Consider the following 23,897-nt stretch of genomic DNA (forward strand, 5'->3'; position numbering starts at 1 on the left):
TACAATTAACAAATAATATTTTTATTCACAACCTATATTTGATACAATGTCAACATAATTTATTAGTGATTTCATCAATAAAAACATTAGGAAAAATTAAGTAAAACTTGAAAACAAAAATAAAATAATATTTATGATGTATATTGTAACAATGAGGTATGATAATAAATAACAACACTTATAACTCTTCTAAGCCATCCATAACGTCTTCTGCCTCTTCTCGGAGATTATCCACTTTTTCTAATAATAAAAGCTGTAACAAAAAATAGTATAAGTAATAATATGCTACATGATCAGGTGATTAAAACTATATTTAACCAAAAATATATAATTGGTACTTGTTAATTAATAACCCAAAGCAACGTGAAGTGACTTGAATAAGCTAAGTCCACATCTAATCACTTCATCATCCACTTTTACTTCAACTTTTAAATTCTGGTTTTACACCGAGTATTTTTGTGCATACCTCAAGCAGAGGCATTCGTCTCGCTGTTTACATTGTTCGTCAAAGTTTTCACTTTGTCAAGTCTACCTAGTCTATGGTCAAGTTACACATAAGTGTACTTTGCATTCCATGAATGATAAATATTCTTATATGAATTATTCACCCCTGCAAAATGTCATCTGTCAACATAAATACTGATATCAATATTATACTGATTACACAAACTTAAGTTAAGGTGATGTCTCTAGGTAAAGTTGTTATCGAAAAATAGCTAGAAAAGTTTATTAATCGGTAAATATATATTCAAAAGTAATGAGAAAAATAAAATAAAAAATTAAGATGTATCGTGGAGTTCTATATACCAAAAATACGTGTCAAATTCGGTACATTTCTATCGGGTGGTAAGAATGAATGACATAAGATTTATTATCAAAATTACGATAAAAATGTACGTAAATCTATTACCTAGGGAAACGCTAAACGTTAATTGGAATTTATTATATCCTTATATCTTTTTTTTCAAATTTAAAAAACATCGATTTAGAGGTTAGAAAGCATGCAATTAAAATCGAAACATCTCGGTTCAGACTTAATTTATCGCAAAAAACGATTAGCGTTTCTATTAAAAATATTATTTAATAATTTTTAGGCTAGTTATTTAAATTTAATCTTGTATTTTTGTATATTAACGAATCGATTGTAAATAAAATGAATATTTGACAAGACTTTATCGACATATGCTGCTAACGCGGAAATAAATCGAACTATTTTTGAAACAGTACTTGCATAGATTAAAAAATACATACACACACACATACATTGAAAATAAAGGTTCGCCAGGTACGAAGACAAAAACTGTGTTAATTCTGCTGTCAATAATTTTTGTTTGCGATATTGGAGCAAATGTCAATGGACTACATATATCAACCTCCACTTTCTGAAATAGTGTTGTGTAATTATTTCAGATATTTATTACTGTTTTGACGTACCTACCTTTTATAAAGCGATTTTAAAATAAATATAGTTTCATAATAATATAAAGAAAGCATACGAGCGAAAATGCCTAAGATACTTCTGACACACATCAAATTTAATCTTTCTCTAGTAACTGTACAATTTATCCATATTTATGTTAAGTGTTTAAAATGTTATAAGTAAAAAAAAAATCGTCTATTCACGTGGTAGTCGCGAAAATTATGAACAATATACAATGTTAAAAATAATAAGAATTGTTAAAATTTCTAGTCACAATATTATTCAAAGACAAATTAACCCGATCAAAACAGCCTCGACAAACTTCCACTTCACTAACTTTTGTTCTATATGTTTATCCTGGATACAGCGGCAAACACATTTTGAAAATAGCCGATATACTGGATTATTTGTTAGTTTGGGTTAGTTTAAGTTAGATTAGGTAATCCTAACAAATAATCCAGTATATAGGCTATTTTCAAAATGTCTTTGCCGCTGTATCCAGGATAACCGACTTGTACCCTAATTTTAATTACATACATACTATTGTACTATATTTGGGCCATCAAACGTTCATTCCTGTCTACGGCCTTAAAATTATTATCTACGTGCCTATATAACTGTATGCCGTCCTGTCAAAAAGTGGAGGTTGATAATTTAGTATGTAGAAAATAGAAGTTATTATTAGTCTCCATAAAATATAGGGTAAACAATTCAGTGAATGAACACATAAGAGGTGAATTTGAAAATAAATTAAATTAAAAACGATTAAATGAACTAAGAAAATTATAACAATAGGTAGGTACAATAAATTGTGTATAACCGTGGCATTACTAATTTTATGCCGTGATGCTTTGATAGTTGAACTTTTCATAATATTTGGATCACTATTTAGTTGCTCATTTATCTGCTACATCATAAAGTCGTAAATATTGTTTTTTTATGAAGCAATCATAAATACAAAAAATTAAGATCTACTTTTCAATCATAGTAGATACCTAGGAATATGGTAAGGTGTTGATAATTTTTAATTATTTATTCGAGATTTTCAGGGAATTACAAAAGTCCACACCTAGAAACCACTGGGCCAATAAGGTTTCTTTTTATATCTCCAAATCCATTTCACTTACACATTTATAGGTAAAATAAATAAAACTATCTTTTATTTTATCTTGCACTGTTCTTTAAAATCGACATTAAATTTTTTCAAAGAAATAACGTTCTGTCTTTTTCTTAGAATATTATGTAATCAGTGGTGCACTTACTTCAAATTCTAAATTTTTTTCTTACGTTTTACAATTTTTTTTTTAATTTGTCACTTATTTTGTCCTTGGGTTTGCTTATCAAGATTTGTTCGCATGTTTATTTACGTTTTTTCTTACCTCCAACTTCTTTTTTATTCAATTCGTTGCGTGTCTTACTTTATTCTTATCTCAGATATAGTTAGTTAGTTAATACAAACCGTCCACTCTGTGGAGGCCCATATGAACCCATTAGGATCGGACATGGTTGAAACGAAATGAATTGGGATGTCTATATAATATCGACATTGTCATAATTATAACTACAGTCGAACTCGGTTATTACAATCTCGGACATAGCGAGATCTCGGATGTAATGAGGAAACAGTCGTTGACATTTGGTATATGATTTTCTCCGTACATTTTTATTCACTGTTATAACGAGATACTTATCGGATATACCGAGCTAAAATACTGGTAATGTGTTGATCGTTTAAAGACATTTCGACCCTAAGCAATAAAATCCGATCGGACAGGATGCCGCCGGGGACAGATTACGTTTATGACACTAGTTAAGTGTCTAATTGTTGTTTTCGCCGACAATAAAAATACCTATTCTCTGATATAACGAGTACCGCTTATAACGAGCACATTCAGCCGGTCCAACCTTCCTAGTAATAACCAAGTACAACTGTATATTCCTTATTTTGTTTAATAATAATTCGAATGGCATTTGTTTTGCTATTCATTTCATATCATTCTTTTATTCCACCTCTAGTAGAAATTCGATGTAATTGTCAATTGTACAAGATTAAACTCAATCTTATAAACATTTGTACTTAAATGTTCATTTACTACTATAAATGAATTTTACTGTAGAAAAATATTTATATTAATTCGTATTGACAACGTAAAAAAATCTGGTTCATTGACTGGACAGGATACCCTTGTATTGCCACTGTAAAAAAAACTACGGTAAACAAAATGTAAAAATCATAAACACTTTAAATCAAATCAAATAGATATGTTAGAATTGTAAATATTTTATGGGGAAAATATTAATTGTAAATATTTTTACATAGGTAAGTAAATATATAATAAATTTAAATGCATTTTTATCAAGCTTGTGATTTTTAATATGTGGCGACACACAATATTTTATTTTATATTTTATTGCCATCTGGTTGCGATCGACGAAAGTTTTTAGTAACACATTTTTAGAAATTCATGGTAGATGCCCGTAGATGCCTTTAGATGGCGTTGAAGTCACATTTGATCGTAAATTGAGGCAAAGAATTCGCCTTAAAGTGGTTTAAATTAAATTCAACCGGTTTTATGCCTTCAGCGAGTTATCTCGCTCTATGAGGCCATGATCGACAGGCTGCACATACAAATTTCCCGAGTTATCTGGTCCGACTTTAAACTCAAATTACTAGCCACAGTCGATTGATATACATAATCTAAAAAATTAACCACACAGTGACATCTGTTTGAATAATAATTATGAAATACTAAACCACAAATTATCGGTATTACAGCGATTTTAGTAAGAGCTTCGCTCTACATTCAATATGCCGTTAAAAATTTACGGCCTGTAAGATACTGTCATAGTAATATTGTGAGGCATAGAAAAGGTTGATAAAGTATTACTAACTAATGTCAAATTGCAATGGAGGTAACTGATGCTGCTATGTTTCCTTAACTTTTTGATGTACTATGGAAAAATATGACCACCAACTTAAAATTTTTTTGTTCTTTACACCTAGTACTGTCATGTCGTACTGTTTGGTCAAAACTGTGTAAGCATCATTACTATTTAATTTATTTGTATAATCTCTCTCTCTAATAGATTAAAATAAATATTGTAAATACCACAGACTGGTGACTCCACGAACAACCAGAACCTTCCCGAAAAAATTCGAAGTTGAGTTCAACAGAAATCAAAGGGTGTTGGATCTGCCTGCATCATCGCTTTCATCAAGAATAACGGCCATTTTGAAACCGGTTTGAGGCACGCAATACGCCAACCACGCATTCACTATGATGAATTCATGAAACGAACGGGGAAAAGCCCATATGCGGACAGGGCTATAATATACCACTCATCATTGCATACGTCGCCACTGTGCCAGTTTTGGGACAAATATTAATTCAAAGCCCAACAATTTATTGTGATAGAATAAGAACCTATTTAGTACATACATATATGTAAATTGCGTCAGGCTTTGGTTTGCTCAACTTTCTCTCTAAAATTTAATTTCACTTGACAGATTGTTGAAGACATAATATGTATGCAATCCACCTTAACGTACACATGCAAAATTGAATCCGTTATGTGCATTTTTACTGCAGTTAAATAGCGGTGAGCTATTTAACAAATACATTCATAGCAAATTCGGGTAACCAGTAAACTTATATTTATTCAAAACTTAGCACCTCAATTGTTATAACTTACTTTGGCAGCTGCTATCAATTGATTGGCAAGATTAATTGTGACATTGTCGAGTGACTCCGTCAAATCTATTGGTTTTGCACGAGCAATGGATTGAAGAGTTCTATATCCAGCTTTATATAATTGCATAGCACGATTCTGAAATTATTAATTAATAAGAGATTAGACAGCGTTTATAAAATGTTATTAAATTTATTAACCGGGTGTCTTTTTCCCATTCACTCACCCAAGGTATAAGAGTATAACATAATCATAGACAATTTAGATGTATAGAGTGGGGCGTGGGAACTTCCTAAAGAGGATGTGCAATAGTGAGACAATTTAACATTGAACATGAACAGATGCGATTTCTTTAAGTGTGTTGGAATTAAGCAAGGTCGATCTGATTATATATTGTTATAGTTGCTATAATCAACAATATTGCATCGCATTCTCTTGCTCAGTGTCCGTCCAAGTATGTGATGGTATCTGCCAAACTCAGGGTAATATTTGCAGTGGCCATTCCCAAAAATTAATATCATAGAGCTTATACAATAATTAGTCATGGCGTTCTGGTAATTTCGGAAACAGAGAAACTTTCAGCCACTAACCATCAATTTAATCATTTAATATTATTTTTAAAAAAAGAAAATGCTTAACTTTCAAAATATACACATAAAACATTTAAATTGTTTTTCATCTCTCCTAAACATTTTTGTTTTTGCATATTGACCCTTTTTATAGGGATAATTCTTGAATATTGAGGAAAGAAGAAGGAAGAATATACCTTGACTTAATTACAAGATATACATAACTGTGAAAGAGTCACACAATATACTTATCCCATTCACTATAAATATATGATGACAATACCTTTTTCACATTTGGCAACTCCATTAAAGGTACCAACTCTGAAATACAGCAGTGTGATATCCTCTGGGAGAAGGTAACTAAGAGATCTTTGAATGCCCAAAATTCTTCCAATTCTTGACAAAACCGTAGCACACAGGATGCAAATGTAGCTGTGTTCCCCATCAACGCCTGGACCATGCCTTTGTGCACTTGAAACTTTTCCGATACCCTGAGTAGAGATTCTTGATTCCACAAGTCGTAGAGCATTAATGTTATATAAAATCTATTTAATATTCGTTCTGGGATACTCTGAAATACAAAGAAATTATAATAAGTACATGAAAAACTGCATAGCATGTACCTACAGTAGGTAACAAATATATTACATCAATTTCAATCTGAAATCAGTTTGTGAACAATAAAATAAATATCATCTTACAAAATGTTTATGGTAAATATCTAAATGCCTGTGAATTGAATGTGAAGTGAATTGTAGCACATTAAGCCGATTTTTGGATAAATACAAAATAACTTATAACAATAAACAAGTGGTGCTCCTCGCGGTGAAATTGAAACAAAACTGACAGCAGTCATAAATAATTATGTATTCTAAACAGAAATTAAGTAAATATTGTTTTGAAACTGGTTTACTATTTTAATGACCCAGCAAAATTCTTTTGAGTACCGATTACCTATGGCCTATGTAAAGATGAAAGACTAATATATCTTATTACATTATTCAAATGATTGAAACTGAAAACAGATTGGCATCTGATGTAATTCATATGTTAACTGATGTAATCTCGCAATACTTGCAATTAAAAGTATTGTACAAATACTAGGGACATTTTCATCCACAGTGCGTGTGCATTTATTCGATTAACCACTGATAAAGCAACCAAAAATAATTGAATGTTTATATTACTATTAATTAAATTTACAATTACATATTATTCAATTTATATTCTGTAGTTTTCATACTTTCACCATTATTAAACTGACATTGTCATGTTATTGATTGTTTAGCTATTTTGTATTATTGATTGATGCCAGGTAGGTAAGATGTACTTAAACTTCCGTAGTCAGTCCATTTATCGTGCCTATGTAGAAACTGGCCGACCAGTCATATTACCTTAATATTTATACCACCCGATGTCTCGTAATAGCAGAATTTCAAGATCAATAATTATTGTGTTAGCTATTACACTCCCGAATGGTTCCCATTTGGGGATGTCTCCTCTGTGGATCTAAAGAGGTTTTAACCATTATCAAGCCGACGCATAGTAACGGTTGATTGCGAGAATAAATAAATAAATAATAATAAATATATAAATAAAATATAATAATATATAAATATAAATGCCGTTAAAAAATATATGAATGGCAACACAGCATTTGCGCATTGGTTTCAGCGCTGATTGTCGCTCGCTATGTCGAAAGTGCAAACGATTTTCGCGCGCATGGAATCATGCAGAAGCATTTTGACATCCAAATCGTAAACATATACATTTCGTCCTCCGCAAAAATTATCAAAAATTATATAAGTAATGTTGTAGGTAACCATTACGTTTTCGACCATCATTCCAATGTTATTTGTTCACTCCTGAGTCCCAAAATATGACACACGATAATCAGCATACCGCCAGGAAGAAAAAAAATGCATATCACTACTCGCATTTGGAGGGAGATAACATAGCATATTGTAATTAATTCTCAGCTGAAAGGATTTATAATAACTAAATCTAAATAAATGTTAGGTATACTATAACATATTATATACCTTAGGCATTTGTCCTCTGGCCATTTGTATAGCTATAGAATTTGTGAAACCAATTACTCTTGACAGTTGAATTGCTTCAGCGCCCATGCTATTATACTGAAATTTCATTACTGATTAGTATAATAGATCATTTACAGATACAAAATATGAAATATGAAATGTAAAATCATATGCACTTTAAATATGCAATATTTACGATCACAGACGCCTGTTAGTTGTAGTTATAGTTTAAGCATACTGCCGTACTAAGCACAGAGGCCGTAACTGACGTATTTAGGTATTTTCATGTTTTTAGATATTTGGATTCTGCAGAGTTTTTGTATAAGATCGGTGAATAAATCCAAGCCGTAACTGCTATAGTTACGGAGAAATCAAGGGTTTTAATAGCCGTATCTACGGAGTTTGAGAAATAAACTCGATAAATACTAAGCGATTTGGTTGTAACTATCATTTACTAAGGCATATTAGCCGTATCTGACATATATATATAATAATAACATAAATCAAATTTTCAAGGTATGTAAACAAATCTTAAACCAAAATTAACTATTATAGGCAAATAAAATAAATAAAAAGTTCCCCAGTATTAGCAGGAAAAGTAAAATAATATGAAAGCTCAGATCTCCCACTTGCCTAAAATGCAGATACGGCCTCTGTGCCTAGTACGGCAGCATACATGTGCATGGATTTACTTGCACCAATAGTGTTTATTTTAAACTATAGCGATAATAACTGTTTACATGTAAAAGTGCTGACAGTGTCGCCTATCTCATTATTCAAGAGTAAGCAAGAAGCGATGTTGTCATTGTATGGTACTATTTGACAGGTCGTTGGTCGGTTTGGTTTGGTAATCGGTTAACCTCAAAATGAGTCTGCGCGGTGTAGTTTGTTTTTTTACCGGCAGATTCGCCATTATCGTTCTACTGCGCAGGTGCAGATATTGCACAGTCCAATTGTGACATGAAAATTCAGAAGCTTATGAACTTTTTTGATACATGCATGCAATCTTGCAATTTGCACGATAATACGTGTTTACACGTGATAATTACTTACTATCAGCAGTAAATCCATGCACATGTAAACGGGGTATTAGGTCTAATATACTAGGGTTGCCAACTGCCCAGAAAAGACGATCATGCCATGGATCTTGGATGAACATCAACTTTCATAATAGGTAAGTTAGAAAAATGTAGAACCTAAATTAAAAAAAGCTGACCGTAGTGGGCATTATAATTTATTATTATTATTATTATTTGTTCTTAGTCCTTGAACATTGAATGCAAAAGAATGCTAACTTACTATTGAATAAAATGTTTTATAATCAGGTTTCATGGCTTCAGCTTGTTCATATGGAGTCACTATATAAAGAAGATGAATCACTCCAATCAACACAAAGCATTTTTGAGCTTCCTTCAAATCAGCGTACAGCATATGGGCACGGTGCAACTCAATTCCACCTAAAAATGTAATATATACTGTCACCAGACAAAAAAACCTCTGGCCCGCAGTTTCAAATCACAAATCCGCAACCTAATCAAACGCCTTCTAATTAGGGTTCACCACCCCTGATTTACGAAATAACATCACCACGGCACATTTCAACAGCGGCAAAAAGGGCGAGTACCTAAGCCCAGCTACTAGGAAATGGTAACTTGCCGAGAGACAAACAAAAATTTACCGTAATTTTGTTTCATCCCTTTGCCCCTCCCTCCTGTCTCATCACCCATAGATCCGTCAGAGATAATTGCAGGCAGTACAAATTCTCCCGGGAGAGTGGTAGGTGTCTAGGACCACGCGCTCGGCGTGGCCTGGCCACGCTTGTCTCAATATGATAAGTTAGTGAATCTCTTTCCCCGTTATTGTGTTAATAATAATCCCTATAACCACCTCAGAACCACGCGTCGCGTCCTCGATAAAACGCCTTCGCGCCAGTTTGGCTAATGTGTTCAAACACGTGCTCCCACATAGTGACTGTGCGATAGCTAAATCTAAGACTCCTTTAAGTGTAATTAATAATGTAATCCAACCAATGTCTGAAAAGTTAATGTAATTAAACGTCCCCGCGCAGGGAAATATTCAAATCAAAGACGTGTTTTATCTTGAATTATATGTCCTGATGTCCACACAACCCTCAAACAAGGTGATACTCGTGAAGAACGCTGCCAGCATACATGTGAGTTCTCCACCCATTCTTCTCGGTATCAATACCTATATGAAATGTACCAAATTTTTATCAACTCATTTATTCAACTTCTAGGTTATGGATCACTTGGTGTTATCGTTTCACCCAAAACATTGATGAATCTCGCATCCATAACAATATTTTATTCAAAGCATATTGATATCTCAAATATATCAAAAAAAGAATCATGAAAGAAATATCAAGAAAATTTCACAGTGGAGTATATTGGACGCATGTTACAAAATGCGACAGTAGTTTGCAAACAGTAATGTTCCAATTATGTTACATCATACAAGTATTTTCAAGAAATGGATACAGTTTAGTAGACACTTATAGGTAAACTGTAAATTATTATATTGAAGTAAATATAGTTATTTTGGTTAAACTATAATATTCATGTCAAAAAAAAAACACTAAGGAGGGACATGCTCAGCGTACGTCAAAATGGAGCTTTTATGCTATTTTCAAAGCATGATCCTGAACATTCCTTAAACGTTGTAGATAATCTATTTACATAATTTTGAAGCCTTATTATCATTTATATGTATTTTAAACATTTGATGACTGCATAAAGTATTTTTATTACATAAAATAGTATTCTTTTAAACCTCTCGCTCTAATGTTTTAGAATATAGTCATATTTCAGTACGTCCATGTGAAGTGGTGTTAAGATTTTTTATATTTATTAATTTTTAAAAGCATTCATAAAACCATTAGTAAAATTTATGTCGACATTATTATAGTGAAATATTTACAATAAAAAATTATATTGATAAATTAGACAAGAATTAGGCATTTTATTATTCAAAAAATGGGCAAGATTTACACATTTAAAGATAATTTTAAAGATACTGATTATCAGGTATGTCTTTGACTATTCAAATGTGATAAACATTCTACGAATAATGTTTGCTTTATAATAATTATTAACCTAAGAATAAGGTAGTATTTTTTTGAAATACGCCATTTTTATTGGCATTTCCCAGTGGCTAAGCTACAACATACGGCCTTAGCCATAAATTAACAAACGATAAATGAAGTAGGGAATATGATCATAGTAATGCGCGTGTTTCAAGGACGTTGTTTCACGAAGAATAATTATCCTACAGCCAACTGCATACATATAACTTACATGTAATCTTACATGTAAACCGTGTTACTAAACGGACTAAAGTAGAAATTGATTTATTATAAAAACAATGATTTGAATCACCCGTCAGGTAAACAAGATAAAATAATCAACATCACAGAGGATAATATTATGAACTCTAACAATAGCTTTAAATTAGGGCCAACGTGGCAACTCATATTTACCTTTAACCGCGGCCTTCCCAAGGGGACTGACTGTCAACTGACTCTTATTAAAGATGACAATGTGATCTTTTACAGTCTGATTTAAACTATCTTCAAGAGCATTTTTCTCGGTACTGTCATTCGTGTCTGTTTGATTTATTTTTACAGAAGTATTAACAAAATCTGAATCAGACCCGTGATCTTTTAATCTAATTGCTCCAGTCTTGATAAGAGCTACAATAGTCTTGTCGATCAATTGTTTCAGATCCACATGCAATCTGTCAAATGAAAGCAACCAATAAAATAATATATAGATACGTAGATTTTAACATGTGTCATTACATTGTTTTTAGGACAGGACTGCTTTCAGGAATTTTATAAAGTACTAGTGAGTACCTGGCATGCGTTGCAATGCCACTCAAAGAAATAAAGTGTTTGTGTTTAAATTCTTTTTATTGAAGTGCTTTCGGATACACAATATGTCTTGTTTTTCCGTCTGGTGCATACACGAATAAATCAGAAGGTTTTCCAACGCGTGAGTAGGGCACATACAGCTGTCCATGTGAGAAGCATGGATTTTCCAAATTTGGTATAGGAACGCATACGAATAGAAGAAGATAGAATAGAAGAAGAAGAAGATAGTTGTACTAATCCAGAAACCTTCGCGGGCGTGCATACAACAACTGACCACAGTTTCATTACAATAGGATGAATGGTATAGGATCGTATACGAATAGAAGAAGATGGTTGTACTAATTCAGAAACCTTCGCGAGCGTACGCACAACTCACCAAAGTTTCATTGCAATCAGATGAATGGTATAGGAATGCATACGAATAGAAGAAGATGGTTACACCAATTCAGAAACCTTTGCGGGTGTGCGCACAATGACTCACCAATGAATGGTATAGGAACGCATACGAATAAAAGAAGATAGAATAGAAAAAGATGGTTGTACTAATTCAGAAACCTTCGCGGGCGTGCGCACAACAATTCACCAAAGTTTCATTGCAATCAGATGAATGGTATAGGAATGCATACGAATAGAAGAAGATGGTTACACTAATTCAGAAACCTTTGCGGGTGACTGGTGATGACTCACCAATGAATGGTATAGGAACGCATACGAATAAAAGAAGATAGAATAGAAAAAGATGGTTGTACTAATTCAGAAAACTTTCAGTTTCAAAACACTCCAGATTCTTAACGACTGGTCATACATCTCTATCTATGGCAGTCTAATTGCACGACAACACCAAGCGAGAAAACAAGCATAACAACATATGCCATTTTGATTCTATTGAATAAAATGTGTCTGTGTGCATGAAAACTATTTTGTTTGTGTTTCTGAGTTCAGTTTAAATTGGGGTGGGGTCCCTTCGAATGCCTATTGCAAGGAGGAACATTGTAATGCGTTACTTCCATATCTACCAAATTTGCTATTAACAAATAATAAATCTTGTAAACACACTAAACACTGCAAAATGTAGGTTTTAAATAATTTTTTAAAAGCGTAAGAATCGAACATCAATTTTTTACAAAGATCTATTGCAAGGAGGAACATTGTAATGCGTTACTTCCATATCTACCAAATTTGCTATTAACAAATAATAAATCTTGTAAACACACTAAACACTGCAAAATGTAGGTTTTAAATAATTTTTTAAAAGCGTAAGAATCGAACATCAATTTTTTACAAAGATAGTTCGCTATGCATTCACCTCTAAATAAGGGGTCTAAAGAGAGAGGAAAAAGTGGAAAATATCACAAACACTCACTCCAGAATCTAGATCCATACATATTTGAAACATGTGAAATAACACTTGCATATAAAGAAGAAGTAAGTCCACGGCTTTATACTTAATCCAAATAATATTGTTTATTCAAACCAACCTTTCAGCTTGCACAGATAGAAGAGTTTTGTTTGCTAGTATTCTAAGAGCCTCTCTAGAAGTTGCCGTCTCCATTGCAATAGCGCTCAAAATTAGACTGTTCATTTTAGCGCCGTCATTTTGGTGTAAGTTACTACATGCTTTATCCATTGGCGAATTGAGCAGTAATTTAAGCCTGTCCACATCTTGAGGACCACAAATGAGGATACTGTCTCCGTGACCTCCGTAGCCAGCACGCCCAGCTCTTCCTACCATTTGCTTGTAAGTGGAAAGATTCATGAAATCTCTGCCGACCTTCGGAGCTCGTAGAATTACACGTTGCGCAGGTAAATTCACCCCTGCTGCAAGGGTGGATGTGCAACAAATGACACTTAATACTCCTGACCTATAAATAAAACAATATTTAACTGAGATTAAATAATACAAAATGCTTTATGACACGAAGGTATATTTTATAGCTTTGGATAATACAGTATTTCATTGGATTAAGGCTTATTTAGACAGGTCACTTTCGATGATCTTCGCGGATTAATCATTCAAAGTGAATTTTCTCAGATATTCATTTTTTGTTTACACATTGCATCGAAAATGATATACTTCTTACTTATTTCATTCTAAAATGATGTCCACTGAAATTGCAGTGATGATTGGAATTCAAACAACTTGGAACCCTCAGAAACATACATTAATAGATCAGGCATGTCCAATGTCAAGTAGGCTGTGATCTGAAATCCAGTATCACAACTGGCAGTGATCTACTACACTCTTTCAATGTCATTCTTAACTTGAACAAACATATTATATTTGGCTGAGGACAGAGGCATTACAAATTAAATACCAACAACCGTTTTTTACCATCACAAAGAAATACTCAATTTCCCATTTGTCGCAAAAATGATAAGGTTTTGTCATCTTTTGGGCATTCCTGCACTCATCGTCAAACTATTCGTCAAACGAATCAAGTATTATGATGAGATCATGCAGGCTTCCTCATGGTAAATTTATAAAACAGCTTTCACTGATTGAGGAAATATAAATAGGAATGGTTAATGTTTTCGAAATACAATTTTAAATCCACAAAAATGCAGTGAACGTATGTTTACATGGTTCCATACACTATGATCATCTATAGTGGTGATCTCCAAAGTGGGGTAAGCGAGTATATCAGTTGGAGTGCACGAGACAATCTGAACATCAAGACAAGTTAATTACAACAAGTCAACATTACGTTAAGAGTATTCTAATTTAGTAAGCACAGCAACTGATGTACTCCTACCGTTTGATTCTACATTCCTTGTGAGGTATATATCATTTTTTATCTGGTGGTCAAGCAATGACTGAACTACCAAGACCATATCAAGATAAATGATTCTTTTTATGAGGTCAAACGATTTCGTTTATATATTCCTTACCTGAATGCCTCCTCAACCAGTTTCCTCTCTTCCGAAGCTAATCCAGAGTGATGATAAGCTATTCCCCATTCAAGAAATGAGAGCAAAAATTCATCATCGCAACCTTCGTTCTTCATTGCTAGTTGTAAATGTTTTTTTTCTTCAGCTTTGTGATTTAACAATGTACTGAAAAAAAAAATTAATCCATGTGCTATTTATGTATAAAAGGGAAGGTATTGATACTTCTTATGTATTGTAAAAAATAAAGTGCTAAACTTTGGACTCTGACACTTCAACACTTTGGTATTAATACTTTTATTTTTATACAATACTGATATTTTTATAACATCTCTATGTATGAACACATTCCATAGTCTAGAACTCATAAGATATACCTAAGTGATAGTAGATAGATTATTAATTATAACCATGTTGTAATTCTACCAAACAGTAGCTCGATTATATATCAATGATCTTGTTCTGTATCATATAATATATTTAAACACTCCAAATTCCTGACACCAATAAATTTTACATGCACTTGCTTCTTTACTTAGTAATATGGTTCTCACATTCTTTAATTGTATTAATTTGTTATATATGTTACGCCGAATGTGCGAAATTGATTATTACATGAAATGGGAAAAATTTTGCCTAATTCATATAATAGTCAAGCCTGTTGCCTTATTCATGAATTAGTTAAATTATCTGCCGAGTGCGTGAATTCACATTTGGTTAGTTTGAGTAGTTGCAAAAAACACCACCGGAGCCGCCACTATCTATTTTGGCCAATGCATGAGCATTTGACACATTTGGTTTAGTTGCAAAAAACACCACCAGAGCGCTACTGTCTAATTTTCCCATTGCATGAACTAGGCAGAAAAATTAATGACGAATTCATGCACTCGGCAGATAATTTGCCTAATTCATGAATAAGGCAACGGGCTTGCATTTTTCATGATTTAGGCAAAATTTTGCCCATTTCATGTAATAGTCAATTATTATAATTATTAATAGTATTCAGTGTCAAAGTGCAGATAGTGCCTGCAGCGACCAAAAAGGTCTGTCATAATGACTGTAATATCACAAATTATTTCATTGATGGATATTATGAAAATGAAAATACAGTCAAACTTGGTTATTACGAGGACAATGGGACCGACTGAATTTGCTCGATATAAGCATTACTCGTTATATCAGAGAATAGGTATTTTTAAATGAGCGGTCACATAACACAAAAAGTCGCAATTCAATCAAAAATACACAATTAGAATTTTTCCCTGAAACATGGCATTCATAAACTACAAAAGAAGTTGTTTATTGTAATGAACGCTGGTAGGTACATAGTGACTTCACAAACCTTGGATTTTTTACATGCAATTTCAACCATATGCGTGTATACTTTTTCAATATTGTCGGCGAAAACACCAATTAGGTATGTACTTACGACATTGACAACACATTGACTGCCGAGTAGATAAATACTTTTTAATTATCACATTTAAAATGCATGCTAATTACATTGATCGGCTGCCTGATCGTTATGCGCCAGGTGCGTCTTCGGTGTCCAATGACTTAACTAGAGTCATAAACGTAATCCGATTTCGGCAGCATCCTGTCCGGTCGGATTTTATTGCTTAGGGTCGAAATGTTTTTAAATGATCGACACATTAACAGTTTTAAGAAAAATTTTGACCATATTTTAGCTCGGTATAACCGATAAGTAGCTCGTTATAAAAGTGAATAAATGTATGGAGAAAATCATAAACTAAAATCTCAACAAATGTTTCCTCGAGATCTCGCTTTATCCGTGATCGTAATAACCGAGTGCGACTTTATTCACAAAACAATTAGTAATACTACGTGTGGACTTACTTGTGAATCACTTTGCGTAGAACTAAAGCTATATTTTCACAGCTTCGTTTTGTCGGACAAAATATAAGAACTGATCCAGAAGGAATAACTTCCATCACCAACCCTCCAAGATAATCAGGATCTATTTTCTCAACTTGAGAAGAATACTGTAACAAAACAATGATTATGTTTTTTTTGTCCAATGTGAATCTCTATATCGAGGGTTAAGAAGTGAAATTTTGATCAAAATATGATTTTTGTGTTATTAGTAGTATCGGAATCTACCAACGAAAGCTGAAAATTCTTAAAATATATTTAGCTCCTAAAAACGTTTGAAATGATATCTCTTATCTACCATAAAACTTATGTTAACTCGTAAATGCATCATTTTGTTTGCCACCAGCCACCTGTCAGATGCATGTAAATAATCCTCATACATACATACATTCACTATTATAGATGACAAAAATATTGATTTGTAATATCAAATATCAAACACATTGTGCAGACGAATTTTTTTCCTCTCCTGTAAAGTTGTTATTTTGTCACTTATGAGGTGTCATTTCTTAACCATCGATACGTAGTCATCAAATATGTAAATGTTTAAAATTATTGTATAGGATAGACTAGAATAATTATCCTTTTTAGAGTGCGACAAGTGACCAAACTTTAATAGAATTCAAAAAATTCACGAAAATTTTAGAAGTTTTGTAATTTAATACAAATTACTGATAATTGACATTTTAAAGTGTTTTAATTAAGCAATGAATTATTTAATATCTTGAATAATAATTGTCCATATTAACGTGTTGCAGTGGTGAAGACTCGTTACTACGCGATTATCCAGTGCTGTAATGAGAAAATACCATTAATGTTTACATTGACTCGTAAAGAAATGTATTTAGTGAAAAAATTAGTACAAATCAATATTTATTTGTCAGCATATTAATTTAAACAATGACATCTATCAAATCTTAATCGAATTTGGATATATGGATGACGTCGAAATGGGTGGTGAAAAAATATCTGCGCTGTATGGAAAAACAAGGGGACCGGCAGATAGCCTGCCACATACCCAGAAAAATAAAACTGTATATTATGAAAGTATTGTATGAAAATAACTGTTCTTAAGCCGTTCTTCTGATATGAATGTTTGGTTCAAAACTCTGTTGCAATTATTTAAAATCAAAAATAAATTTAGAGGGTAAAAACAATCACATATTATTAGTTTTATTGCAAATTTATTGCAATTATCATTTATTGCAAATAAACATAATGTGAAATAGATACAATATATAGGTAGTTACTTATTAATATGTTAATCAGTAAAAGTTAGTATGACTGTCCGAAGCTGCACCTTTTTCAGTAGCCCATCGCCTACATCTTTCCATCAGGCACTGAACGTTACTGGCCACTACATAGATGTCATACTGTATCATATATTTTTAAGAAGAAACAAGATTATTACCCCAAATTCAATAGGTCTATCCAGAATGAGTTTATCATCTTCAGATACACTATTCCAATCAATACTGTAGATATTCTTCCCCAGTTTTACATACTCTTTCAATTCAACAGGTCTGAAATCCTTTGTAAACACTGTGGCATTTAAAAATGTAGCCAGCTCATCTATGTTACCAATCGTGGCGCTCATTCCCACAATCTGGACGTCCTCTGAAAATAAAACTTTTAATTAAAGAAAAAACCAGTATGTATGTTAAAATAAACCATAGGTAATAAATAATACTTAGTTCTATACCTCCAGAGTACATCACATTGGTTAACAGCATCTCCAATGTGGGCCCTCTCGAAGCCTCACCCACTAAATGTAGTTCATCCACCTAAAATTGTGACAGATTCATTTTTCTATGTCGAATGATTTTAATTTTATTCAGGCTCTTAAATTATGAGGGTTGTCCATAAAATAAGGTCTCCAAGGCGCTGAAGTCGCGAGGAACGCTTTAACGTAAGATCCGGCGTGTAGCTTGGTTCCCCGCCTACAAATCCCCACCACTCCGAGCTGTCTATGACGCTTAGTCTTGGTTTGGTAGCTGTTCGCGATGTAGCTCCCACTCGCCGCTACCGCCAGGTGTGAGTTAGGTTCTGCTATTCGTTTTTTGCGTGCTAAGGACACTACGCCTATAGAAATTTATCGACAGTTATGTGAAGTGTAAGTGTACAACAGTGTATGGACACCAAAAACATGCGAAAATGGTGCAGAGTTTAAAAACAGACGTACAGACATCCATGATGAACAGCATGCCAGACGGCCATCGGTTTCGCAGGAAACGATTGCAAAAGTGGAGAGGGTAATGCTTGAAGATCGACGGGTGACAATTCGGGAGCTGTGCAAATTGCTCCCTGATGTCAGTAAGACTATTATTGACAAGATTTTGACAGAACATTTGCATTATCACAAGATGTGTGCAAGGTGGGTTCCCAAAATGCTCACCGAAGATCACCAACGGCAACAAGTTGAAGCAGCCCGCGAATTCCTTGATTGCTACGCAGAAGAGGGCGAGGAATTCTTAAATTCAATTGTCACTAGCACCAAGTGATTATCATCTCTTTCCTGCGTTGAAGTCACACCTGGGTAGGACAAATTTCAGGACCGACGAGAATTTAAAAGAAGAGGTTGTACGCTACTTGCACGCCGTGGCGGGAGAGTTCTATGACACAGTTATACGAAAAATGCTACACCACATGCAAAAATGCATCAATCGCAACGGGGATTATGTAGAAAAATAGTAGAAGTCCAGGCTTTCCAACAATGTATAATTCATTGTAAATAAACGAGTTTTTCTTTGTGAAAAAAAATTGGAGACCTTATTTTACGAACCACCTTATTTTACGGCATACCCAATACAACATTCATCAAATTGGGCACTAAACAACAAAAAAGATATTTTATCACTAAATGATTCATCAAGAGTCTCAATGTCAAATCTATGTTAATTTATTCTCATCTATCAAAGAATTTATACTATAACAAGAGGGAGTCTTATGGAATTATTGTATTACATCACTTTATGGCAATTCTGCAAACATTTCGTATGGCTAAAAAGCCATTTTTGGCAGGTGTTTTGATATTTCAATATTGTGTATGTATGTATGACACATGCAATTTTTTATGATTGTTCATCAAACTTTTAACAATAATTGACGCAATCTGCTTTTCACAGTGTTGGAGCTACATTTTCAGTAGTAAATTAAACAATATCATAAGGTCATAACAAATTCATTTGTCAGGGTTTATTTATCTGGGCAATATCTGCAAATTTAATATAATTATGGTAGGTACCTACAAATTGAATAAATGATCTGAAATTGTATTGAAATGTTTTCAATCTAGCTACAAATCGACTGTGTTTAGGAAAAAGGGTGTAACCCTCGATTTATCGAGTTAGGTTAGTTAATTGCTTTTATTAGATATTAACAATGTATACAACTAAATACACGTTCTGTAACAAGGAAGTAAGCCGCAAATGCCGATTTATTATCTAAATTCAGGTTTGAATTGAGCTTTAATTGAGTTTTAATTTAAGGAAAAAAGCACTTACCCTAAATTTTAATGATTTTCTGTAATAACTTCTTTAATTATTAGTAGATCGAAAAGATATTAAACCAAATCATCAATCATCATGCACCCAATGTCTGTGCCTATTTTTTTATTAATATTAAACCAAAATCATTCAAAAAACGTTTTTGCCTTTCCTGTAAAAAAAATTCTGTGTGGGTTACGCCCTTTTTCCTAAACACGGTCAAAATGAATCCGCTGAGATATAACTTGCAGCTAATTAATCATAATTCTTAATAACAATGTTTTAATATCATGTATTTAGGCTGTTTTTATAAATAAGCGTATTTTCAACATCATTATTTTTGGTAAAAATACAAAGCTATGTATTTCAATGCCCATGTTTCAATTATATTTTAACATTATTAATTATTTTAAACCTATCATATCCTAATTCAATTGGGTTAAACATATACCAACCACAATCAATCCCAATTCTTTTAATCGTCCATTCTCGGAAAGACTCCTGACGAGCCCCAGACCCTTTTCGAGAGTGGCAACGTAAATACTTCTTTTGCTCCTTCGCTTTCTGGGTGGATATTGTCCCTTTCCTCCAGCATATTCCTCAACTAAAAAGTGTAAGCCAACAGCAAACGGTGATAGTGCCCACACCTAATATAGCGTAAAAAATAAATATGAGAGCTGATTAATTTAATTGTGGAGATTGGATATAATATTAGCTACCTCCATCCTGAAATCAGCCGTTGGAGCAAGGATAATAATTATTATGTCTGTGCTATTTTTGCATCAACTACATTTTTATTTATTATATTTTTTGTGAATAAAATTTTATTTAAAATCTTGCAGTTCTCTGACAAACACAATAGTTATAAATTTTTTTCACAGGTGCCACAGTTAATTTATAATAATATGATTACTATTATAATCAATCAAATTTAATGTATTATATTATTATTAACAGTAGCACCTTTGAATAAAAACTATAATTATTTTGTAAACAAACTGTCCGTTGCAGAGAACTGAAAGTTTTAAAATAAAATTTCATTCTGACAAAATATATAGTTTGTTGCGGAAAGGCAACACCTTGCATTTAAGGGTTATGTATTGACCTAGTCTCGTAAAAATTATGGAAATACAATTTTCAGAAAATTACAAAATTATTTAAATAGATGCAGTAATAACTGGATGTAGTTATGCCATTGTAAATCAAATGATACTTTTAGGAAACTGTGAAAATCAATCGGCTATGATATTTTGTTTCTCTTTAAATATATATGCAATTTGCCACAAATGGCACTCAATTCAATACTCTCACAGAGGAAGAAGGATCAATAATTTTGTCTTATTGATTTTTATTATTTCATTCAAAAATTTTACTAGAAATTATGATTGGTAATATATTTTGAATGTCTCTCGATCTATAATAACATAGCTAAATACGTCCAATAATAATATTATAACTCTTTTTCACCTTTTCTTGAACGATTGAAACAAACGGCAATATAAAAAGGACATTTTTATTTCTACATATGACTTCTCTTAGCATTAATATTTCAGCCACCAATGTTTTGCCGCCACTGGTCGGTAACGCGTATATCAAATTATCCCGATTCTTGATTGCAGGTAATGTAAGGCATTCATTTTGCCAATCTGGAATGAAATAAGATACATTAACCCAGAAAACAGTAATTGAGTATCGATACGATAACCATATTAATAAAAAAAATGCAGCTATAAGTAATCACTCACCATAAAGATTTTCAATTCCTTTATATTGTTGAACGAGAGATTTTGCTATAAGGGGTAAACCATAAAAAGGTCCTTGACTCTCATAGTCATGAAAAATTTTCCTCCTGTGTTGGTTATGAGGTGTATATATAGATTTGGTATTGGCCGGTAGTTTCTCTAAGATACTCTCGGGCTTTGTCTCGATTTCCGAAAAATCTTCATTTAAATGAGAAATTGTCATTTCGAAGACATCAAAAACATCTTGTATCTCTCGCTTATACTGAGAAGATCTGTAATACTGTGACATATCGTTGACTTGACAAAAACTTTCTGTGAGAACTTTACTACAACTGGCCTCATCGACTTTGTGGATTAATTTTAACTTCTTGGACGGTATAATAGATTTGTCTGATTGATTTTCTTCATTGTTGATTTTCTTTTCATAAGGAGCTTTAAATTTTGGAGCAGATTGAGTATTTTTATCAGGGACTCCTTTTAATTTCTTCAATCTTAATTTACTTTGAGTGCATTTGGCTATGGGAGTTGATTGGGATAATCTATTCAAATTTCTTCCGAAAGATTTATCGATCGGACAACTATTAATGTCGCTCAGTTTAAGCACAGTTTCAAATTCATCATCATCTTCCATTTTACTATCAAAATTTTTCGTTTCATTGAAACAGCCTGAGAGATTGTTCATAAGTGAAATGTCATTATCCATAATTTTCTTAGCAGATGAACAATATTTTGCTTGGTTACATGGTATAACACTATCTTGACTGTTGAAAGAATTCTCATCCGATACAAACATGTCCACCGAGTCTTTCAAGAATTCTATTGGTTCAGGAGAAATATTTTCATCATTATTGGCTATTGTCCCACTTAATTTCAAACCATTCGTAAGAGTGGAGCTTATTTTACTACTTGACGATAAGTTATCTTTAAAATTTCCCAATATAATCGTATTTGCTTTATGGTAAGTCTCGACATTGTTTAGGTTTACTTCAGGATGTTTATCAGTCATAAGAGACATCACAGCGTCATCAAAAATTACTGACAAATCTGAATCTTCAAGTGACATTTTTGATAAAGTTTTATAATCGCTGGGCTGAAAATGATGGGGTTATTATAGAATTTAGTGTAGTAATGATAAAGACTATTATATAACTATGCAATAATATAGAAAAGAGATAGTTAATACCTAGTTAACAAAATTCCAACTTGGAAATGAGAAGGGTGGGAAAAATTTTGAATGGGAAAATGTTGTTGATGTTTTACTGTATTTCTAGGAATTCCTAGGTTATGGAACGTAATAATATGGATCTTAATGTATCTTGGTACTAAACATGCCTAACCTAAAAACAAATTCAACCAAAATTTCTAGTCACATTATTATTAACAAAGGAGTAATTACAAGTACCTAATGATCACCTAATAATGTAGATGGAAAGTACTTTCCAGGGATGTTTGACAAGAGTCATGTTACTCAACTCAATCTTAATATGTGGCATAAATTTAATATAATGCGAAAAACTTCCATTATGTAGTATATATTTTAAGGTTATGTGTTAAAAATAAATATTTCATGAATTCAAAGTAGCTACTTACCGATGTAGGATTAATTAAAACTACAGCGCCATTGTATCTTTACATATCTCTATAAATTGATAGATATAAAATGGATTGTAGATGAAAATCCAAAACGAAACAAGATCTTTAGAAGTTTAGATTCAAGTTTTGACAATACGAAGACAGACTCTTCTGTTGTTGACAAAACATTGGCATTTGAATTTTGAATGCAATATTGCAATGTTGCCAGTTGTCATTATATTTTACACTCAGTCATATTATTATTTACCTCCGTATAAAATAAGGATACATACCTACATAATATATTTTATTAGACTAAATACCTTTTTGTTTAATTAGGTATAGCTGATATTAAAAATCTTTTACGGCATAAATCAATCTCTTTGGCAAAAATAGTTGTTAGTTGACCAATTTTATTTATTTTCAAGCTTCATCGAAAAATGCAATGTAGGTATAATAAATGTTTTGCTGCAACAATCTAAATGTCCAAAAATAATGCGTATACCTACTCAACCAAACTAAACAATAATCGTCAACATACTATTCAGTATTATATACCTAAGCCAGTGGTTCTTAACCTGGTCGATCGAATCCCAGGGGTTTGGTGAGTCAGTCGCAGGGGTTCGGCGAAGGTCAAGACACACACCCGACTCAAAGGGTTCGGTGAATGCGCATATGAAACTGGTGGGTGTCAGTACCTCCAACAAGG

General features: G+C 32.7%; 1 protein-coding gene across 3 annotated transcripts; it reads right to left on the minus strand.

Moving 5' to 3' along the window:
- On the minus strand, nt 1–23,398 carry mus301 (mutagen-sensitive 301). 3 transcript variants are annotated; one of them, XM_085959191.1, is made up of 15 exons: nt 23,207–23,398; nt 21,620–22,706; nt 21,342–21,520; nt 20,330–20,521; nt 18,092–18,173; nt 17,801–18,006; nt 16,354–16,499; nt 14,500–14,664; nt 13,089–13,472; nt 11,218–11,474; nt 9,021–9,178; nt 7,722–7,817; nt 5,963–6,250; nt 5,114–5,248; nt 1–253 (listed from the first exon to the last, which is right to left on the minus strand). In XM_085959191.1, exons 2-15 carry the CDS (start codon nt 22,677–22,679, stop codon nt 179–181), a joined length of 3,423 nt encoding a protein of 1,140 aa, XP_085815317.1. In that variant the 5' UTR covers nt 22,680–22,706; nt 23,207–23,398; the 3' UTR covers nt 1–178. The 3 variants fall into 3 exon arrangements, 2 of the variants coding, with proteins under 2 accessions (XP_085815317.1, XP_085815318.1); XR_015072018.1 differs by lacking the exon at nt 11,218–11,474; XM_085959192.1 differs by lacking the exon at nt 18,092–18,173.
- Nucleotides 23,399–23,897: the final 499 nt, after the last annotated feature.

The sequence above is a fragment of the Rhyacophila brunnea genome, unplaced genomic scaffold (genome assembly GCF_057557595.1).
Source record: "Rhyacophila brunnea isolate RB1 unplaced genomic scaffold, BYU_Rbru_1.0 scaffold_8, whole genome shotgun sequence".
Classification (NCBI taxonomy): domain Eukaryota; kingdom Metazoa; phylum Arthropoda; class Insecta; order Trichoptera; family Rhyacophilidae; genus Rhyacophila; species Rhyacophila brunnea.